Genomic DNA, 17,107 nt, shown 5'->3' with positions numbered 1-17,107 from the left:
TGGTGCTTTAACAAGCGCCTAATATTTTTAAACTTTCAGATAGTTACTGCTGTACTGCTTACGTTACGCCTTAAAAGTGATTGAGGAACTGGGTGTTTATACTCGTAAGTAACATAACAGATCCAGTATGTAACAAAGATTATCTTGACACTCTCAAATAGAATTAATAGGTACTCTGAGATTTTTTTAAATAATAATTTCAAAGACTCTACCAATCATGTATCAGCGTAAGTTCACGGTTATAATAAACGCTACTTTATTTTAATTAAAACAATATTTAAGAATGGAATAACGAGAGAGATAATTCTTCAGCAATCAATTTTTTGTGGTTGGAGGTGTGAAATCCCTCGATTCCCTCTGGAATTCCTCACTCTCACTTACGGTTTGGAATGAATTCAATATGGTCTAACGTCGTAACCAGGGCCGGATTAACCATCTCGGGGCCCCTAGGCACAGCTCGTTTCGGGCCCCTCTTTTTTGTGTCGCGGAGGAAATGCTTTGCGCACCGTCACCACTGCCGGGGGACAGGGTGGTGTGTGGGACTCCTGGAGCCCTAATAAGGGCGCTGCTCCGTCCTGAAAAGGACGGGGTATACCCACTAAAACCTCCGCGGCGTTCCGTCATCACTCAAGTGGGGATGTCGCGAGTATCGGGCCGTAGCCTTAGACTTCCGCGACACCACCGGCGACAGCTCGCCTACACGGCGGACCCTACACGCCCCCCTTGTGGGGGTCCGACGGGAATGGCTCGAAACGCCAAGCCCTTCCCGTCAGACGGAGGTGACAAGGGTGCCCCCGCACCCCGGCATGCTGGCCGCCACCTGGGAGCTGAGTAGAACAGTCGTACAACCGCCTTCTCCACCCTCTTCTCCGCCAGTGGAGCGATGAGGCGAGAGGATCGTTCTCGCGACTCGTAACATAAACTGCCTTTAAACCTTATCACAAAAAATACATACAGATAGGTACTAGCAATATCTTAATATGAATATTATGGAGATTTTTTCCAACAGTAAGCGATTTCTTTATCATCATTCCACTTTTATATACCATAAAAGTCTAAAGTACTTAATTCTGCGCTACTATTAGTTGCCACTTATACACACACCTCAAAGATATTTTGAAAGTAAAGATATGGATTTATACCATTTATACTCAATAGTTTTGCTAATGTAGAGACTTTTTCGATGAATCTTCACTCACATCACAATAAAAAAGACATCGCAACTATTTTCTCAGATATTTGCGAGAACTTACTAAGCATAATAAGCAAGTTAGCGTTCTAGCGCCATGAGAATATTGATCAAACATCAAAAGTCTTGGCGTAAGTTATACCAGTTATACATACACGCAATTTCGAGGCAAAATTGACATCTACGATATTACTGCTATAATATTTTAGTATAATAAACTGTAAAAGGGGGATTTTTAGGTACTTAATAACTGCTTAGTCATGTTATTACCACTCAACCCTCGAGTACATAAGTAATCTGCCACCTTGCGTTTATGACGGATTAAATGTAACAAATCTGCAAAGTTTGTGCATTGCGATAAATAAACGCCAATTGATTTAATCTATGTATAATACATGTACACAATCATGCAAAATATCATGAATTTACATTATTAGCTAAGTACATTAAATAAACATGATTATAAAATGTATTCGGATTATACTTAGGCTGAGTTGCACCACCTTTGAACGTAATTATAACGATAACCGGTGTTTTTTGTATGGAGTTTGACAGATTTCTGACGTTTGTCAAAGTTAAAGTAACATGGTGCAACCCAGCCTTAGTTTATTGGGTTTCGTTTGATGATCTCGTTTTGTGTTTACTATCTATGCACATCTCTCTCTCCGGTCGATGGTGGTCACGGTGTGCGCGTTTCTATTGTTTTAATTGATTGATAAAATAAAACTAAGTTCAATTCAATCTAAAGATTTATTACTTATTTCATCATCGCTGGAGTTAATGCCCTTTGGAAAACATAAGAATGCAACACTTTTGGAACTGGTTAAATTATTTTTAGTAAAATGGAAAGCCGTAATAATGATTTTTCAAAATAATTGATTACTAAATCAGAAGTATTCAGAAGTGCCAAACATTTTTTTGTCTCGAACGATTCGCTTTGATAATTTGTTCTGGGCATTAGAACCCAGTGATCTACATCGGGGACTGTCTCTTTGCTTTATTGTGACTGTTCCCATGTCGCTATCGTGGGACCTCCCCGCTTACATCCACGGACCCCAAATTTTTGTCCAGACCAAAATACCCTTTGCAGATCAACCACTTTTGGTACCCTCGGTCTACAACATACACATCTTGAATTGACCTTGAGCAATCGAAAGGGTTTTGTCCTTTTAGAACTTATTAATTTATCGACGAGTGTTGATTGTTGACTGATCAGGAAATCAACTTCTTTCTTCATGTTTTTGATTGTTTTTTGCAACGGCAATAATTCTTGTTCATACACGGAGTCCAAAACATTTGAAATTTCGTTGCCAGTGAATTTTCCATTCCACCTTTTTGAGTGACTTTCGCATTTTGTTTTGGAGAAATCTGATAAATCTGAAACATGTGATAGTACTTGTAACAATAATTTAAACTCGATATTGTAATCACTTCGTCATGCCCGAACCTAAGGCCCAGAACAGACGGTGAAACGCAACTGCAACTGCTAGTTACTTTTGAATTGCATCTAATTTGAACTGGTCAAACTGGTCGCGTCATGTGTGGTTTCTCAACGGACGCTATGGCAGAAACTTAGATGCAACTCAAAAGTAACTAGAAGTTGCAGTTTCGTTGCAGTTGCGTTTCACCGTCTGTTCTGGGCCTAACGGTAAGTATAAGTATGTAACGTTATCGAATTGACGTACGATGTTATTGAGGCAATTGACAAAGTATTTTTATACTTATTGTACTAACCATGCTTTCCTTTTAATGTGGGAAATGAAACTTCTGAAACGAAAGGTTCTTGTTTTAGGATCTGCACACGTTGCGTAGGACTTTTGGTTCGATGAATTTGTATTGTCATGTCATTCTCCAAATCTATTGGTATTCGAATCTCAAAGTCCTCACTCAAGGGAGATTGTAAGACCGTTACTGAATCATTAGGGTATCTTACAGCTTCTACCGATGAATCGAGACTTTTGAAAATTCTTTCTTTTTTTTCATTCACGTACGATTGGAATGCCATGTCTAAAGATATAGAGTTTTTCTTTAAGGAGCTTTTGGAAACTACCTGTGGTGACTTCTTTTGTGCACTATAATTAGATCTAGACATATCTGATTTAGTCTTGAATTTGTATTTTAGTGAGTTTGGGTAATTAATACTACTTCGCTCTGATTTTACTAATTGACTTTCGATAATAGATTTGCTATTCTCAATCTTTTGTTCATCTAGCGATGATCGCGTTATAGGTTCCATAAATTCAGAACTATTTGTAAGCATCTCAGATATATTTATTTCATCTAACATTTTATTTGCAATATCTTTGTCGGAATTATCTTCGTTATCAGGAAAATTAGGGACCAAACCCTTATGATTCTCGAGGCCATCATTGCTATTAGAAATGTTTAACTGTTCCATTTGTGACGAATGTAATGCAGTATCAAGGTTTTGAAGATTATTAGCTGGTATTCTATCAACAAGTCCGTTATGACGTGGATCTGTTAGTGCACTAAAGTCATTATCTTCTTTGGAAGATTCAAAAATTGTGTTGTATTTCCTTGGTTCTGTATCGTCGTAATTATCATCATCATCATTGCTTATTACATTGTGTAATAGATTTTTATTACTTTGCGATATTTTTTTATCAGTACTTGAACTATTTTCTTGTAAAAAGATATCATTACTTTCATTGTTTACATAGTCTTTATTTAAATCTGGCTTCTTTGTATCTTGTTCTGTATCATCCACATCCATATTTTCCATGAAATATTGATCAGTTTCTGAAAAATCTTTACTGCTAGCATTTACAGCTTTAGCAGAAGGGATTATGTTAGATGTCCTTTCACTTTCTGATTGGGTTATTCCTTTATTAAGTAATTCGTTTCCGGGAAATGGCAATTTACTATCTAACCTATTTTCGGGCGGTTCATTATCATTGATATCATAATCTGAACTCCTGGCGTGATCATCTGCCGACTGTTTACTGATATTATCGTTCTGATCATGGGGCTTAGCAGTATGACCAGTTACAAAATTCCTAGCGTCCACCATACTTCCTTCGGTGCTAGAAATTACGTCTCGATTTTCTTGAATGTTCTCATGCTCTCGTGGCTCATTTTGACGACTACGTGTAACCTCATCAACTGGAGATTGGGATTCAATTGTACCTTTCATTTGTTCATTTTGTTTACTAGCTTTTGTTTCGGTTTCCAATTGGATGATACCTTTATCTAGTGAGTTTTTTTCGGAAAATGTCAATTTATATTCATCTAAACCATTGTCGTCTTGCATTTTATCATTGAAATCATAATCTGAAGCTATGATGTGATCATCACCCGACTGTTCAAAATTACGACCATCTAGCATACTTCTTCCGGTGTTAGAGAAAGGGTTCAACGTTTCATTTTGACGATTTGGTGTAACCTCACCTACTGGAGATTGGGGTTTTATTGTTTCTTTCAGTTGCTCATTTTGTTTTGTTGATTTTATATCGGTTTCCGATAAAGTGATACCTTTAATAAGTTTTTCGGGAAATGCCAATTCATCAAATTCATCTGCACTATTTTGTTTCAGCATTTTATCATTATAATCTGAAACCATGACGGGATCAGCGTTCGATCGTTTATAATCGTTTTGATCATAAGGCTTAATAGTATGACCAATTGTAAAATTGCGACCGTCTTGCATACTTCCTCTGGCGCTAGAGATAAGGTCCCGATTCTGTTGAAGATTTTGTTGAGCTTGTGCATCTAAATCTGATATCAAGTTAAGTGATTCTCCTAATTCATGTTCTTTTCCTTGCACTGACATTGGCATCTCATTATGTAGAGGTCTTGATGTTTTTTCTAAAGATTGGTCATTTTCTACAGGTGAAGGAGGTGATTCAATTTTGTTTTCTTTAGTTTGTTCTTTTTTTACCACTGAAATCGGTATTTCATCATGAAGAGTTCTTGAATATTTTCCTGAAGATTGAGTATCTTGTACAGGTGAAAGAGGTGTCGCCACTTTGTGTTCTTTAGTTTGGCCTTTTTCTTGCACAGGAATTGGCATTTCATTGGGTAAAGTTCTTGATTTTTTTACTGTTGACTGATCATCATCATATGAATCAACTTCATCATGCTTTTCATGGTATGATGATATATCATATTTGTCTTCGGGGGTATCAACTATTTTTGGCTTAATTAAATCAACTGGACGTGTTTGAATGCCAGACGTTTCTATTTGAGATTTAACTGTTGGATCAGCTGTTGTAACATTCAATTGAGCATTGAGTTCTTCATTATTCTTTTGTGGTGCAACAATATTGTCAGTGTAAGGCGGGTGTTCTTGTGAATAATTATATTTGGCATCGTTTGTGTCCAACATTTCACTAACTTCTTCCATTACAGTTAAATCTGATTCCACTAGTGTGCCCTTTTTGGTTACAGAATCTGGAAAGTTTTGTGTTGAGATTTGCGTTTTTTCAGATTCTTTAACAAAATGATGTTCTAAAGGTATCGGTATAGGTACCGGTACGATAACTTTAGCTTTTTCTTTTTTCCCATCGTCAGCATCATTGCTGCTTATTTCATTTAACCGACTAGTTTTTGAACTGAAGAAAGCTTCTATGCTATCATCAAATGATTTTCTAGGCTTTTCTTCATTGCTTATTCTGTTTCTTAAACTCTTTTCATTACTATTAGTGTTCGTAAGTGGAGGATAAGTTATGACTGAGTCAGAGTATTTTGAGTCTAAAGAACCCTCTAGAGAGTTGTTATAAAGACTTAAAATACTATCCGATTCATCTTGAGATTTTGTTTTCGTTTTATTTCCAATACTCTCCTTACTAAGTTCATTTGAGACATTTATGTTTCTTTGGTCAGCAACCATTTTAGATACTTTGATTTTCTTAGGTTTCTCAACCTTATCCTCAGTAATACCGGGCATTTTTTTTAGTTGTATTTTTTGTGTAGGTTCATACGAGTATTTTTCTTCGCCAAAAGGTGGATCTAGGCAACCTCCTGAAAATGTTATATACGACGTGATTAATGAAGACTAAATTACAAGAGACATTTTTTACTTTTGAGCAATTTTACCTGGTTTACACTTCCCAAGTATGCCATGTTTCTTTGTATGTATTTGTAGATCAACAGCATTATCGTAATTAGTTTTAGAAAGAGTGAAGTTTTGCCTTATGACGCCGTCAGACTTGCTTGTAGTATTTGCGTCAGATACTTTAGCGTTGTATGCAGTACTTGGTGCGTAGGGCATTTCATCATCATCATACTGAGTTCCTAAGCAACGAGCTGTAATGAGTAATTTTTGATTAGAGCGTGTTTTAATGTTGTTCTTGTATTTATTATTTTGATATAAGTATTTCTTGTTTGTGTTGAATGATAAATCTAGGGACTAGCGTATTCATGACACCACTTACCGAACAACGATTTGCGAGGTTTCCTTTTGGGTTTCTTCACTAAATCGGCTTCCATAGACATATTGAAGGACATAATAGTCTGGTCACTGCTGATAAGTCGAATTCTCTCTGGCTGCGCGTCAGGGCGTCCAAACTTGGGCACTGATAGCACGCCATGCTGTATCCCACTTTCATTCTTCTTTCGTACCCTTATCTTTACATTTAGAGGTGTTGTGTTCGAAGTACTAGCCAATTTGTCATCGTCCTGAGGCACTGCTTCCACTTCAAACGATAGGTTGTTCACTATCTGATCTACCACGGATTCATTGCCCATTATTCTAGAATTAAGTTAAGCGACAAAAATCAAATTATTACAATTTATCTTTATGTGGGGTTCGCACTGCTGCTTCATCAGTGGTTTTTTTAATACCTAACTATAACATAATATCTTCCTACCAAATAGTAGTAGTTATTATTATGGGAAAAGAGAAAACAAAATCTTTATTACCGTTGTCCCCGTACGCGCTGTCCCTACCTAAGATTTGTATTTATGTACGTATGATTTTTATACTATGCCTGAACTCTATCAACTCGTTAGCAGTTACAAACATACCTACTTGTACCTAAATTATGAGAAAGAAAGCAAACTATAAAGAATAAGTTATAGAGGCTATTTTTGAGTTAAATGACACGTGCGTGGTGGTGGCAAAATTTAGTTACGCACTCTATGATGAACTAATTAGTGCCGCTAAAACACGTGTGTGTTCACACCGTGTATGGTGTAGGTAATCATATATCGTGCTATCGTGGGAAGCTGTGACGTGAATCTATAGTAAGGCCACAAGACGTCGAAACGACGTAACGAGAATACTGTTAAATACTTTTTTGGTTAATTGGGTGATGAAATTAAATGTTTTTCTAGCGTCAAATGCTTAAAAAAACAAGAAATACTGCCAGGACTTAATTTATTTAAACATTCTTATCCATCAAACACAATTGAATAAACAACACGGTTAGAGTTAGCTTGTTTCTTTGTTTTACATCCACTTATTTGTTTTTCACTGTTGACTTCATTATTTATTAAGGGTTTTTGTTGAGATTTACTCCAACTGACACCAAGAGACGAGCATTTACTTATAATATCACTTAGCATAAGTTTTAAGGGCATGATTTCGTTTTCCATGATCTGCACAAAATTTGCCACTCTCACTTCTGGAAGTACTCTGTGGCTGGTGACGCAGTCGTACTGTTTAAATGTCTTGCAGAAGTTATTGTGATTCCTTGTGTACAAACTGAAGTACAAATCGTCACTTTTAACTGAGTTGCCTCTGATCTCAGCACATGCAAATTCTTTCTGGGTTTCGTATCTAAGGTAGACAATCGTGTTGGAAGAAATTCGTTTCACTGGTTCTGCTTCATTGTCCTCGGTATTGATAGAGCATATCGGAGTTAGACTTAGATTTCGTCTCGTCTCTAGTTTGTTATAGATCGTAAACGCTTTTCCGAAATTCCCAGACGACCTTTTGTCTTCAACATTACTTGCTGATTCTGTATTTGTATTTTTATCTATTGACTTTTTATCATAGTCTAAAATGTCGGCGTTTGCAACCTGAACAACATGAGATTCACTTTGAACTACTGAAAAATAAAATTTACAAAATTAAAAATAAAGCAGGAAATAGCTAATTTCAAGTAATTATAGGCATAATAGGAAATATGCTACTTTTACCTTCTGGTGAGGTTTGAGTTGTAATCGTGTCTCGCGATTTATAATTTGTCCTTTTAATTCTTCCATTGTTTCCTAATTCGTCAGTAAAAAAGTGTTCATTATTGCTATCGGTTTGTACTTGAGTCGTTATTAATTCGATCGATTGTTCATTTCTGCTGTCAGCATTGGGTTCCATGAATAGAATGCTGCACTTCTCGACGTCTGTGGTGACCTTGCTGAGCACGAAGGTGTCGCTGACTATTCTGCTGATGTCCCCTGATCCCAGTCCCATTATGTTTGTATCTGACGATGGAAGCAGCAAATCTACGCACGAATGATACGTCTTATCTAACGTTTCTATCTCATTTATCTTATCTTTAATTACATGTTTTTTTCTCAATATAATTTTGTACGTCATAGGTATAGTGTACTCGATAGAGTTTTCCTCTTTCCTCCATTGTATTTTGTCTAGATTCTGTATGCAGGTTATCTCTGGAACTATTTCCAGGCAATGTTTGGAATCCTCTTTTTGAAGATTTTGTAAGAGTGGCGTGAATTTAATACGCAGGCATGCAGTTTCCATTTTGGTAGTTTTAACAGTTGGGAAGACTACAGGCCGAATAGAGGCTGAAAAAAATAAACAATGAAAAATAAAGTATTTGCTTGTGTCGGGCTCTATAAACATTATTTTTGTATTCTTGAAAATACTATTACCTACCATATAGTACTTTCAGCCATATCACTTAAGTGTAAGATTAATAACTACAGTAGGTAATCGCATGTGCTAGCTTAAAGGAGGCTCTACCCACCCTTTACCTACTTATTTGTTAAGTTTAGGTTGTTAATAATGTTATTCTATGATTATTTTAATCAAAGGTGTTAGTTATTGTACTTTGTGTTCATATGTATTAAAGAGCAATAAAATGCAAAGCATGTAAGTAGATAGCTAGGCTGTTTATCATTGAGCCTACAGCAAAAATTTCCGGGTTAGGTGAATAACTTTCTAAAGTGATAGGTAATTTAAAGCCCTTGAAGCAATTATTTTTATTTAATTAAAAAGACCAGTGCAAATACAATCGCTTTTCTGCCAAACTTGGTCATTAATTCCATTCATTAATTTACATCGCCCAGAAACTCCTGACTATTTAGAAAAGGTTTAATCTGGTTCGGGAATCGAATCTGCGACTCAGTACCTACAAATACTATAACCTCGCAAGAACCAAGAACCACGCTTTCGTGTCAAAATAAGTAGGGGAATAGACGATAACAATAAATTATTTATCTGAACTTAATTTCTATGTCATCTTATAATTAAAAACAATTACCTTGTAAGCTGAATAAAAAGTAGGCGGTCGGCAGTTTTCTGCAGACATAGGTGATCTTAGAATATTATTTAACACATAATTTAGAAAAAAACATATTTTTCCTTGAAGACTGAAATTTTGAAATAAAATGACGTTGTAACTTGTATGTCAAATATACCTCATTTTAAAAATTTCCTACCCATACGAAAGAGGTTATTACCGTTTTGTTGTTTATTAAAAGCATTTGTTTTTATAATAATAATAATTTATTTATTTCGGACCAGAATAATCCATAATAAATTTAGATACTGTGGTTAGTTTTTAAGTTATTATTAAGTAGGTACCTACATTAAGTTAAGCTATCGCATTAGGTCTTACCTGTAAAGATAGTGTAAATGTAAATATGTGGAAATAAATAAATAAATATTTGTGTTTTAATGGCCATAGTATAAAACAATAAAAGAAATGCGGCCGATTGGTTAAGATATTCGCACAGATACCATAATATAATATTAAATTATAATAAACAACTTTCACGATGTGAAAACAATGCCAGAGTGGTTACATACAGGTTCGAATTCCGCTTTGGGCAAAGAAGTGTGGACTATGCACATACATTATTTAGGCGTATGTTATAACGTTTCTTTATAAATATCTACTTTACTGATGAGTTATCTATAAAATGTATAAAAACAGCTCAGTTGGGGGTTAGATAAGTGCATTGCGATATTTGAAAATACTATTAATATTATCTTATCCTCAAGTGTTCTCTTATATTATATGACATGTCAATATGCTAAGAAAACACGGATAAACAAATACAATATACCTACCTCGTTGCAATATAATTGCAGTTACCGGCTTTGCTTGTAGCAATAACGTTTTTTCCGCATTCAGCAGAACAAAATAATCGCAAAACTTACTTGAAAGTAGTTTACTAAGAATACGTTATTATTCCTTTGGTCTTTTTTCATACTTCATGACATAAACAAAACACTTATACAGGGTGTCCCAGAATGGGTGAGTACCTGCATGCCAAATTTTAAGCGTCTAACTTAAGCGGTTTAGATTTTTCATACAAAAATAATTCCCGTTTCCGTGGGAATTCCTTTCTTAGTGCACCTCTACGGTACCTAAGCTACGTCCCTTCCAAATTTCAAGTGCCTACGTTTAGCCGTTTAGGCTGTGCGTTGATATGTCACTAAGTCAGTCAGTTTCTCCTTTTTACCCGACTACGGCAAAGCAAAAGGAGGGTTATGATTTTGACAGGCTATGTATGTATGTATGTATGTTCATGTGTACCCTCGTAACTTCTAAACTACTTATCAGAATTCGACAAATGACATATCATTAGAAGCGTCTTAATTGTCCGCTGGTTATAGGCTTTATGGGGTTTCACAAAATCTAATGTGGCGCCCTCTAGCGGACAAAACATACAGAGTAAAAAAATAAAGTTAAGATAAATATGCCGTGTTTGGTATCATTTGAAAGCGCTTTACTTGTACATTTTGAATATTATATATATTACTAGCATTTGCTTGTGACTTTACCTGTATTCATGGGCTAATTGCATATAATTCACATCTTTTCGTTCATAGCTTCTTTACTACTTATTAGTTCATCAATTTAACTTTTGTTTTCACAAATACACTTTATCACCAAAATAGTACAAATAATAAAAAGTAAAAAAACTAAAACCCAACTACGACAAAAAACGACGCTGAAAAAGTATAAAACAAGATTTTCAGAATTCTAAACTGAACAAAGTTGCTAATGTAGTTGCATAGTAATTTTCATGTTTGGAAAGGCGTAGTCACACGTTACATATACCTACCTACCGTAGCACTTTGACAACGTGTGACTGCGGTTTTCCAAACATGAAAATTACTATGCAACTACATTAGCAACTTTGTTCAGTTTAGTATTCTGAAAATCTTGTTTTATACTTTTTCAGCGTCGTTTTTTGTCGTAGTTGGGTTTTAGTTTTTTTACTTTTTATTATATAATATTTAGATGTGCTCTAAATTCGAAATCTAGTCATTATTTTCAAAAGTTTGTTTACAGATAAACGAAGCTATCATGTACAATTAATATTAGTAAGAAAAAAGTACAAATATCCAAACGCAGCAATTATAGCCAGATACTTAGGCAAAGCTGATTCATTTTCATTTTCCAAAAAAAAATTTTTTTTGTGTCCTTATGCGCTTTTTTTTCTTATTTTTTAGTGATAGTACATTAGTAGAGCTACCTCCCCTATCAGTTTGATTCACCCATTCTGGGACACCCTGTATATGTTATTTTATTTTGAATTCGATCACGGTTATAGGTGTACCAGAATCTCATGGCAAATAGGGAAAATAAACTTTGTTGAGAGCAATACTGGGGAAATTGGAATAAACGATCTTGATACTGTTTAATTTTTTACTTTTATGACTTTAATATTAATGAACATGAAGTACGAATATACATTTTAGGTAGGTATGTGTATGAAGAAAGTTGTTATACATCGGGAAAGTGTCTTGAAAAATAAATAAATCGTATTATTAATTTAAGTAACTAATTTTATTATGCATCATACTTTTAACTTATCACTTCATTCAGAACTAGAAAACGATTCTAAGAACTCCACTTGCAATTTCTTGTTCTTCAATAGATGATCAAAATAAAGAGATAAAATCTTTTTCAATTTTCTTTACATGGTCATAACATTTTGACCATTCCCCTGCACCAATTTGTGAGATATACCTGAAAACCCCGATAAAGCAGCTAAGTATTAAGAATAATATAAAAAAACATAACCCTCCTTGTGACGTAATTGGGTAATAAACTAAATGTATCAAAATATTTCAGTCCAACTTACTGTCAACTCGACGACGCGCTTTAGAATCAAAGATTGACTTTGAATTATGTCTTATTTTACAATTCACATTGAAAACAATATGACTTGCTTGAGCTTTTTCGATTTTTTCACAAAAATAACAAATAGTCAAGAAGAGATTACAAAATTTTTGCAGCGGCTGACAGATTTCATAATTTTCTTTGACAGGTGACAATTAAACCATAGACAATTGCCATATGAAAAACACACTTTTCCAATATTTTTGTTTGCCATGAGATTCTGGTACACCTATAGGTACTCGTTGCTTTTTTACAAGTTTGTGCCCGACTTGCCATTTTATTTTTATTTTGGTGATTGTTTACGTGTAGTAGAGTCACTCATCAGGTTTACTAATAAAATAGTAATATTGTAGTAGGTATGTGTAATGACGTAGCCCTTTGATAACTTTTAACGATATTTGGTATAAATGATCGAGCAATTAAGTAGGTAGGTACCTATAAGTACTTACATAAAACTAAATGAATGAAATAACAGATTTGGAGTAATTTCTTTTTATTCTCAAAACTCTCGCTACTTTACAATTTTTTACATAACGCACGACATTTTTATAAACTTTTTACAAATTCAGCTTTCATTACGATATGCCACTTATTTATTGCTCTTAAAATTACAATTTACGATGTAACTCTATAAATTAGTAATCATAAAAACCAAGATTTAAAAAATATTGTAGTTTATGTTATAAGATAGTCAAGTAAAAAATGCAATCACAGATAAGTCGTCATTCATATATTTTGCGAAATAAGTTATGTTAACGCTAAAACAGCAAAATAAAAATATTTATCTATTTATTGACTCTATAAACTTCTAAGTTTATTCGATTTATATATTTGTACATTGGTAACTTAGAATTCAAAAATTGCCTGTAACAAAAAAAAAGATTTTACTAAATATTATTTAATTTCGAGGCTATCACGAGATAAAGTAACTGAATCCAGAGGCACACAGTAGTAAATGGCTGTTTTAATTTCTTAAGTAGTCGAAAGTTGAAGATTAGACAAACAAGCATACGTAAATGATAGTCTGTTTCTTACTACCAAATTAGACAAAATATTAACGGAATACTAAACCACTATCTCACCGAAACGATTAGATATCAATTATGTATCAAATTCAACACATAAAACAGCCATATACTATACACATAGCTTAATTTATACATACATACGTGAGCACTCATTATTTACACACTTCCTTAATCAGTGTTTAATTCTAAAGAGTTCTTTTGGTCCAAAGGACTATTTTAAACTAACGTATCTTATAACTGGACCATAGAATTAAAAACGTCTAACTAAACTAAACTTTACAGCACACTAACCTAGGACTAGATATTTGAGATCATCCTGAAAGCCAATCATCTCGTTATAAATATCTACTTATTAACTAATACATCGCTATGACGTCCCAATTTTTAATTATACATACATTACATTAAAATTATGTACTACCTATGTTTATCTGAACATCCAATTCCACAGCTGTTTTAAAACTTATTTCTAGAGGAAAAACTATATCTATAAAACTTTTTGTAAAAATTATAATACCTATGCTAACCAAGTAAGCCTCGTATTCTCTAGGGTACACAAAAATGAGATAATTACGGTTATTACAAAAATATATAACATTCGGGTTGCAAATAATGTAAAATCGATTATAACAAGGGCACAAACTGTATTATAGCAATCACTAGGAGCTCACTATACCATAATTTATTTATTTCTTTACAGCTTATATTATAACACAGGTAGCATATAAAAATAAGTCTTACTAAATGTAGAGACCCATGTTCCTGTAGATGACGACGCTGGTTTTCAGCCTTTACCAGCGAGCTTTTCCAGTTTCTGAGAGCTTAATAGATATTTTAACTGAGAGTTCGAACTACAACACAGGTACCTAGGTATACTTCATAAGTAATTTTATTGACAAATAAAAGAAAGGTTATGTACTAATCGGTTGGTTGATAAATCAATCGAAATTGGTAGTTTAAGAAATACTAAATAAATTGAGGTTGGTAGACCTTCATAGATTAAAAGAGTCCCCTAAAAATACGAGGCATTTACTTTGCAAAAAACCTTGAAGTATGCGAATGCGTTACACAAAATAAATATTAAAAGAATCTATAAGGGTTCCGTTTTTTGCCATTTGGCTACGGAACCCTAAAAAGAGAAAGCTACGCTTTCGACTAGTCTACTTTAAAAAGTTAAGGGCTAGTGGATTAGCTTAGTAAAACTACACAGTAACCTATTTTTATTGCATAAATGTCCCACCTAATCACCTCGTGGCGCGTTCTACCGTAGCCTAATCAAATTTGTAACTTCCATCGTGCTCTGACGCTCAGAAGAGCGACCTTTATCCCCTTTTGTTCACATTTAGGTAAAATTATTGAAAACTTTTGTTACTTTTGTAATTAAATTGAAAGCTCATACATAGATCGCAGATGTTCCAGAAAGCTTTGTTTCGCTGAAAGAAAAAGTTGACAGTCGTAAGTGAATTTAAGAAGAAAATCAACTTAAGTTTCTGTTTCGTTGCACAGTACTTATTATTATTCTGTGGTTGCACGTAGATAGTCCCAGATGCATAAAATTATTTGAAAAAAAAGGAAAAGGATAATCCAAAATTAAATTAAGCTCAAAATCATAGTCGAGCCCACAAATTTTTCAGTCAATTTTCTATGAGAGTAGAGAGGTATCAATTTTATTATAAAGAGTGCATAATAAGGTGAAGTAAGTAGGTAACTCGTACACATAAAACTAAATGTTTTTGGTAAGTACTTACTTACCTACGTCGTAATAATAAAAGCATTGGGCAAAACATTGATGTAGTTTCAATAATTCGTTTACGTAAAGTAACCATTTACACACAAATTAACATGATAAGAAACATTTCTAAAACCTTCAAGCGAAAAATATTTTGTGAATTTTTAATAGAGGTGACGAACACGTACGAGCATTGAAAATTCCACGTAAGAATTATAAATTAACTAATTCTTAATTTCTTTCGGAATACATTACTTTACATTTTTTAAATCTTGCATAAAGTCAATAAGTTAAGTTTTAATTCTACATAAACGATTGTACCATATTTTTACCTAAATGTGAACGAAATTGAATCATTTCATAACTACACACTACCTACCTAAGTGCCCAATCGATGCTACATATCATAGTTCATCTTTCATACTATTTATTTCTAATTTCGGATCATATTGGCTTAAGTTTACATCTAACTAGCTTGGATATCTATTTATCAAAATATTTATACATCTATTACAAAAAAATCGGCCATTTGTAGCATCGAAAGGTCATTCCATTTCTTATCGCACTGCACAATACCAAACATGGCTTACAAACACTTCGAGCCAACTAAAATTGTGTTGTTTGATAAAAGAAAGAAATGTAAAGGATACTTATAATTTAGCGTAGATCAGCCACACTTTTTTAAAACTAAAACACAAATGTAATCGAAGACTAATGAATATCATAGAAAAATGCAAAAGCAAAATTTCCTGTTAGGTGTTACATTTTGAAACATCTGGAAACTCAAAAATATGAAACTTTTACTAAGACAACTTTTCAATATAAATCAGTTCTTTTAAATACTCTCTTGGGACTCTACAATAAAGGAGTATACGATACCCTACATATTTGGTACATAGTTAAGCAAGTAATAAAATAAAAGTAATTTAATCAAATGTAAATTTTTCAAGAGCACATTCACCTAATAAAAATAATAAACTATATCTACTATACGATAATCGAAACTATAGGCGAATAATTTCTGTTTATGTCTATTTTCATGGATTAGGTTAACTGATTTTATTAATTCTTATTATTGTTCTATCGGAATAAAGCACTAGTACTATTGTAGTATTGCTTGTGGTAAAGGCATGACTTAATTTCTAGTATTATTATTATTGTACTTACTATGTGTTTCGCTCTACCAAATAATAATTTAGTCATTAAGGTCCGATGTTCATAAAAAATCCCATGTAAATTCATTTTTAAAAACATTGCTGGATTAAATTGTATAAAATATGTATAAATTCTCACGAAAAAATATGAAAATAAGTTATTTGTACGAAAACATTGTATAAATGGCAGATTAAACTTAAATAATATATTTTGCTTCAAAAAATTATTCATTACTAGCATTAAACACACAATCATAAATATATATATAAAAATACAATATTCACATTACTTACTACTTTATGACTAGATTTTTAGACTGACTAGGTCTTATTTACAAATGACTAGATGCACTCATCCTCAAAATGACTAGACTCGGACGAAGAATGTTCGAACTGACTAGCATTGAACTTAAAGTAAGTAATAATACTCAGCACGGATTTTGAGCACTTATTCGAAGAGTTTCATTCAGTTTAAATCGAAGATTAGTGTTGTAAACGGGACTATTCCCACCTCTCGTACCCATCACTGCAACTCCTGTGTAGCCAGGATCTACAGCTTGACCGCCATAAAAATCCAACCAATGAAGGTCAAGTTTGTCCCGGGGGAAAGTTAAACTGTCATTGGACCCGCAACGAAATTAATCAGAAGAACATAGGAGGAGTTCGAAATTAGGGTTCGACTTCCCTCCATTGCAAAGCGGATGACAGGTGACAAACAAAGGTTT

At 33.8% G+C, this 17,107-nt stretch overlaps 1 protein-coding gene across 1 annotated transcript; it reads right to left on the bottom strand.

Moving 5' to 3' along the window:
• Nucleotides 1-2,918: 2,918 nt before the first annotated feature.
• Nucleotides 2,919-9,728, bottom strand: LOC135072830 (uncharacterized). Its single transcript, XM_063966869.1, has 4 exons — nt 9,595-9,728; nt 6,583-6,899; nt 6,245-6,454; nt 2,919-6,169 (listed from the first exon to the last, which is right to left on the bottom strand). The coding sequence occupies exons 2-4, from the start codon at nt 6,893-6,895 to the stop codon at nt 2,919-2,921; spliced, it is 3,774 nt and encodes a 1,257-aa protein (XP_063822939.1). The 5' UTR covers nt 6,896-6,899; nt 9,595-9,728.
• Nucleotides 9,729-17,107: the final 7,379 nt, after the last annotated feature.

Source organism: Ostrinia nubilalis, chromosome 6 (genome assembly GCF_963855985.1).
Source record: "Ostrinia nubilalis chromosome 6, ilOstNubi1.1, whole genome shotgun sequence".
Classification (NCBI taxonomy): Eukaryota; Metazoa; Arthropoda; class Insecta; order Lepidoptera; family Crambidae; genus Ostrinia; species Ostrinia nubilalis.
Note: the sequence above shows the minus strand (reverse complement) of the source record. Positions and strands in the feature narration are given on the sequence as shown.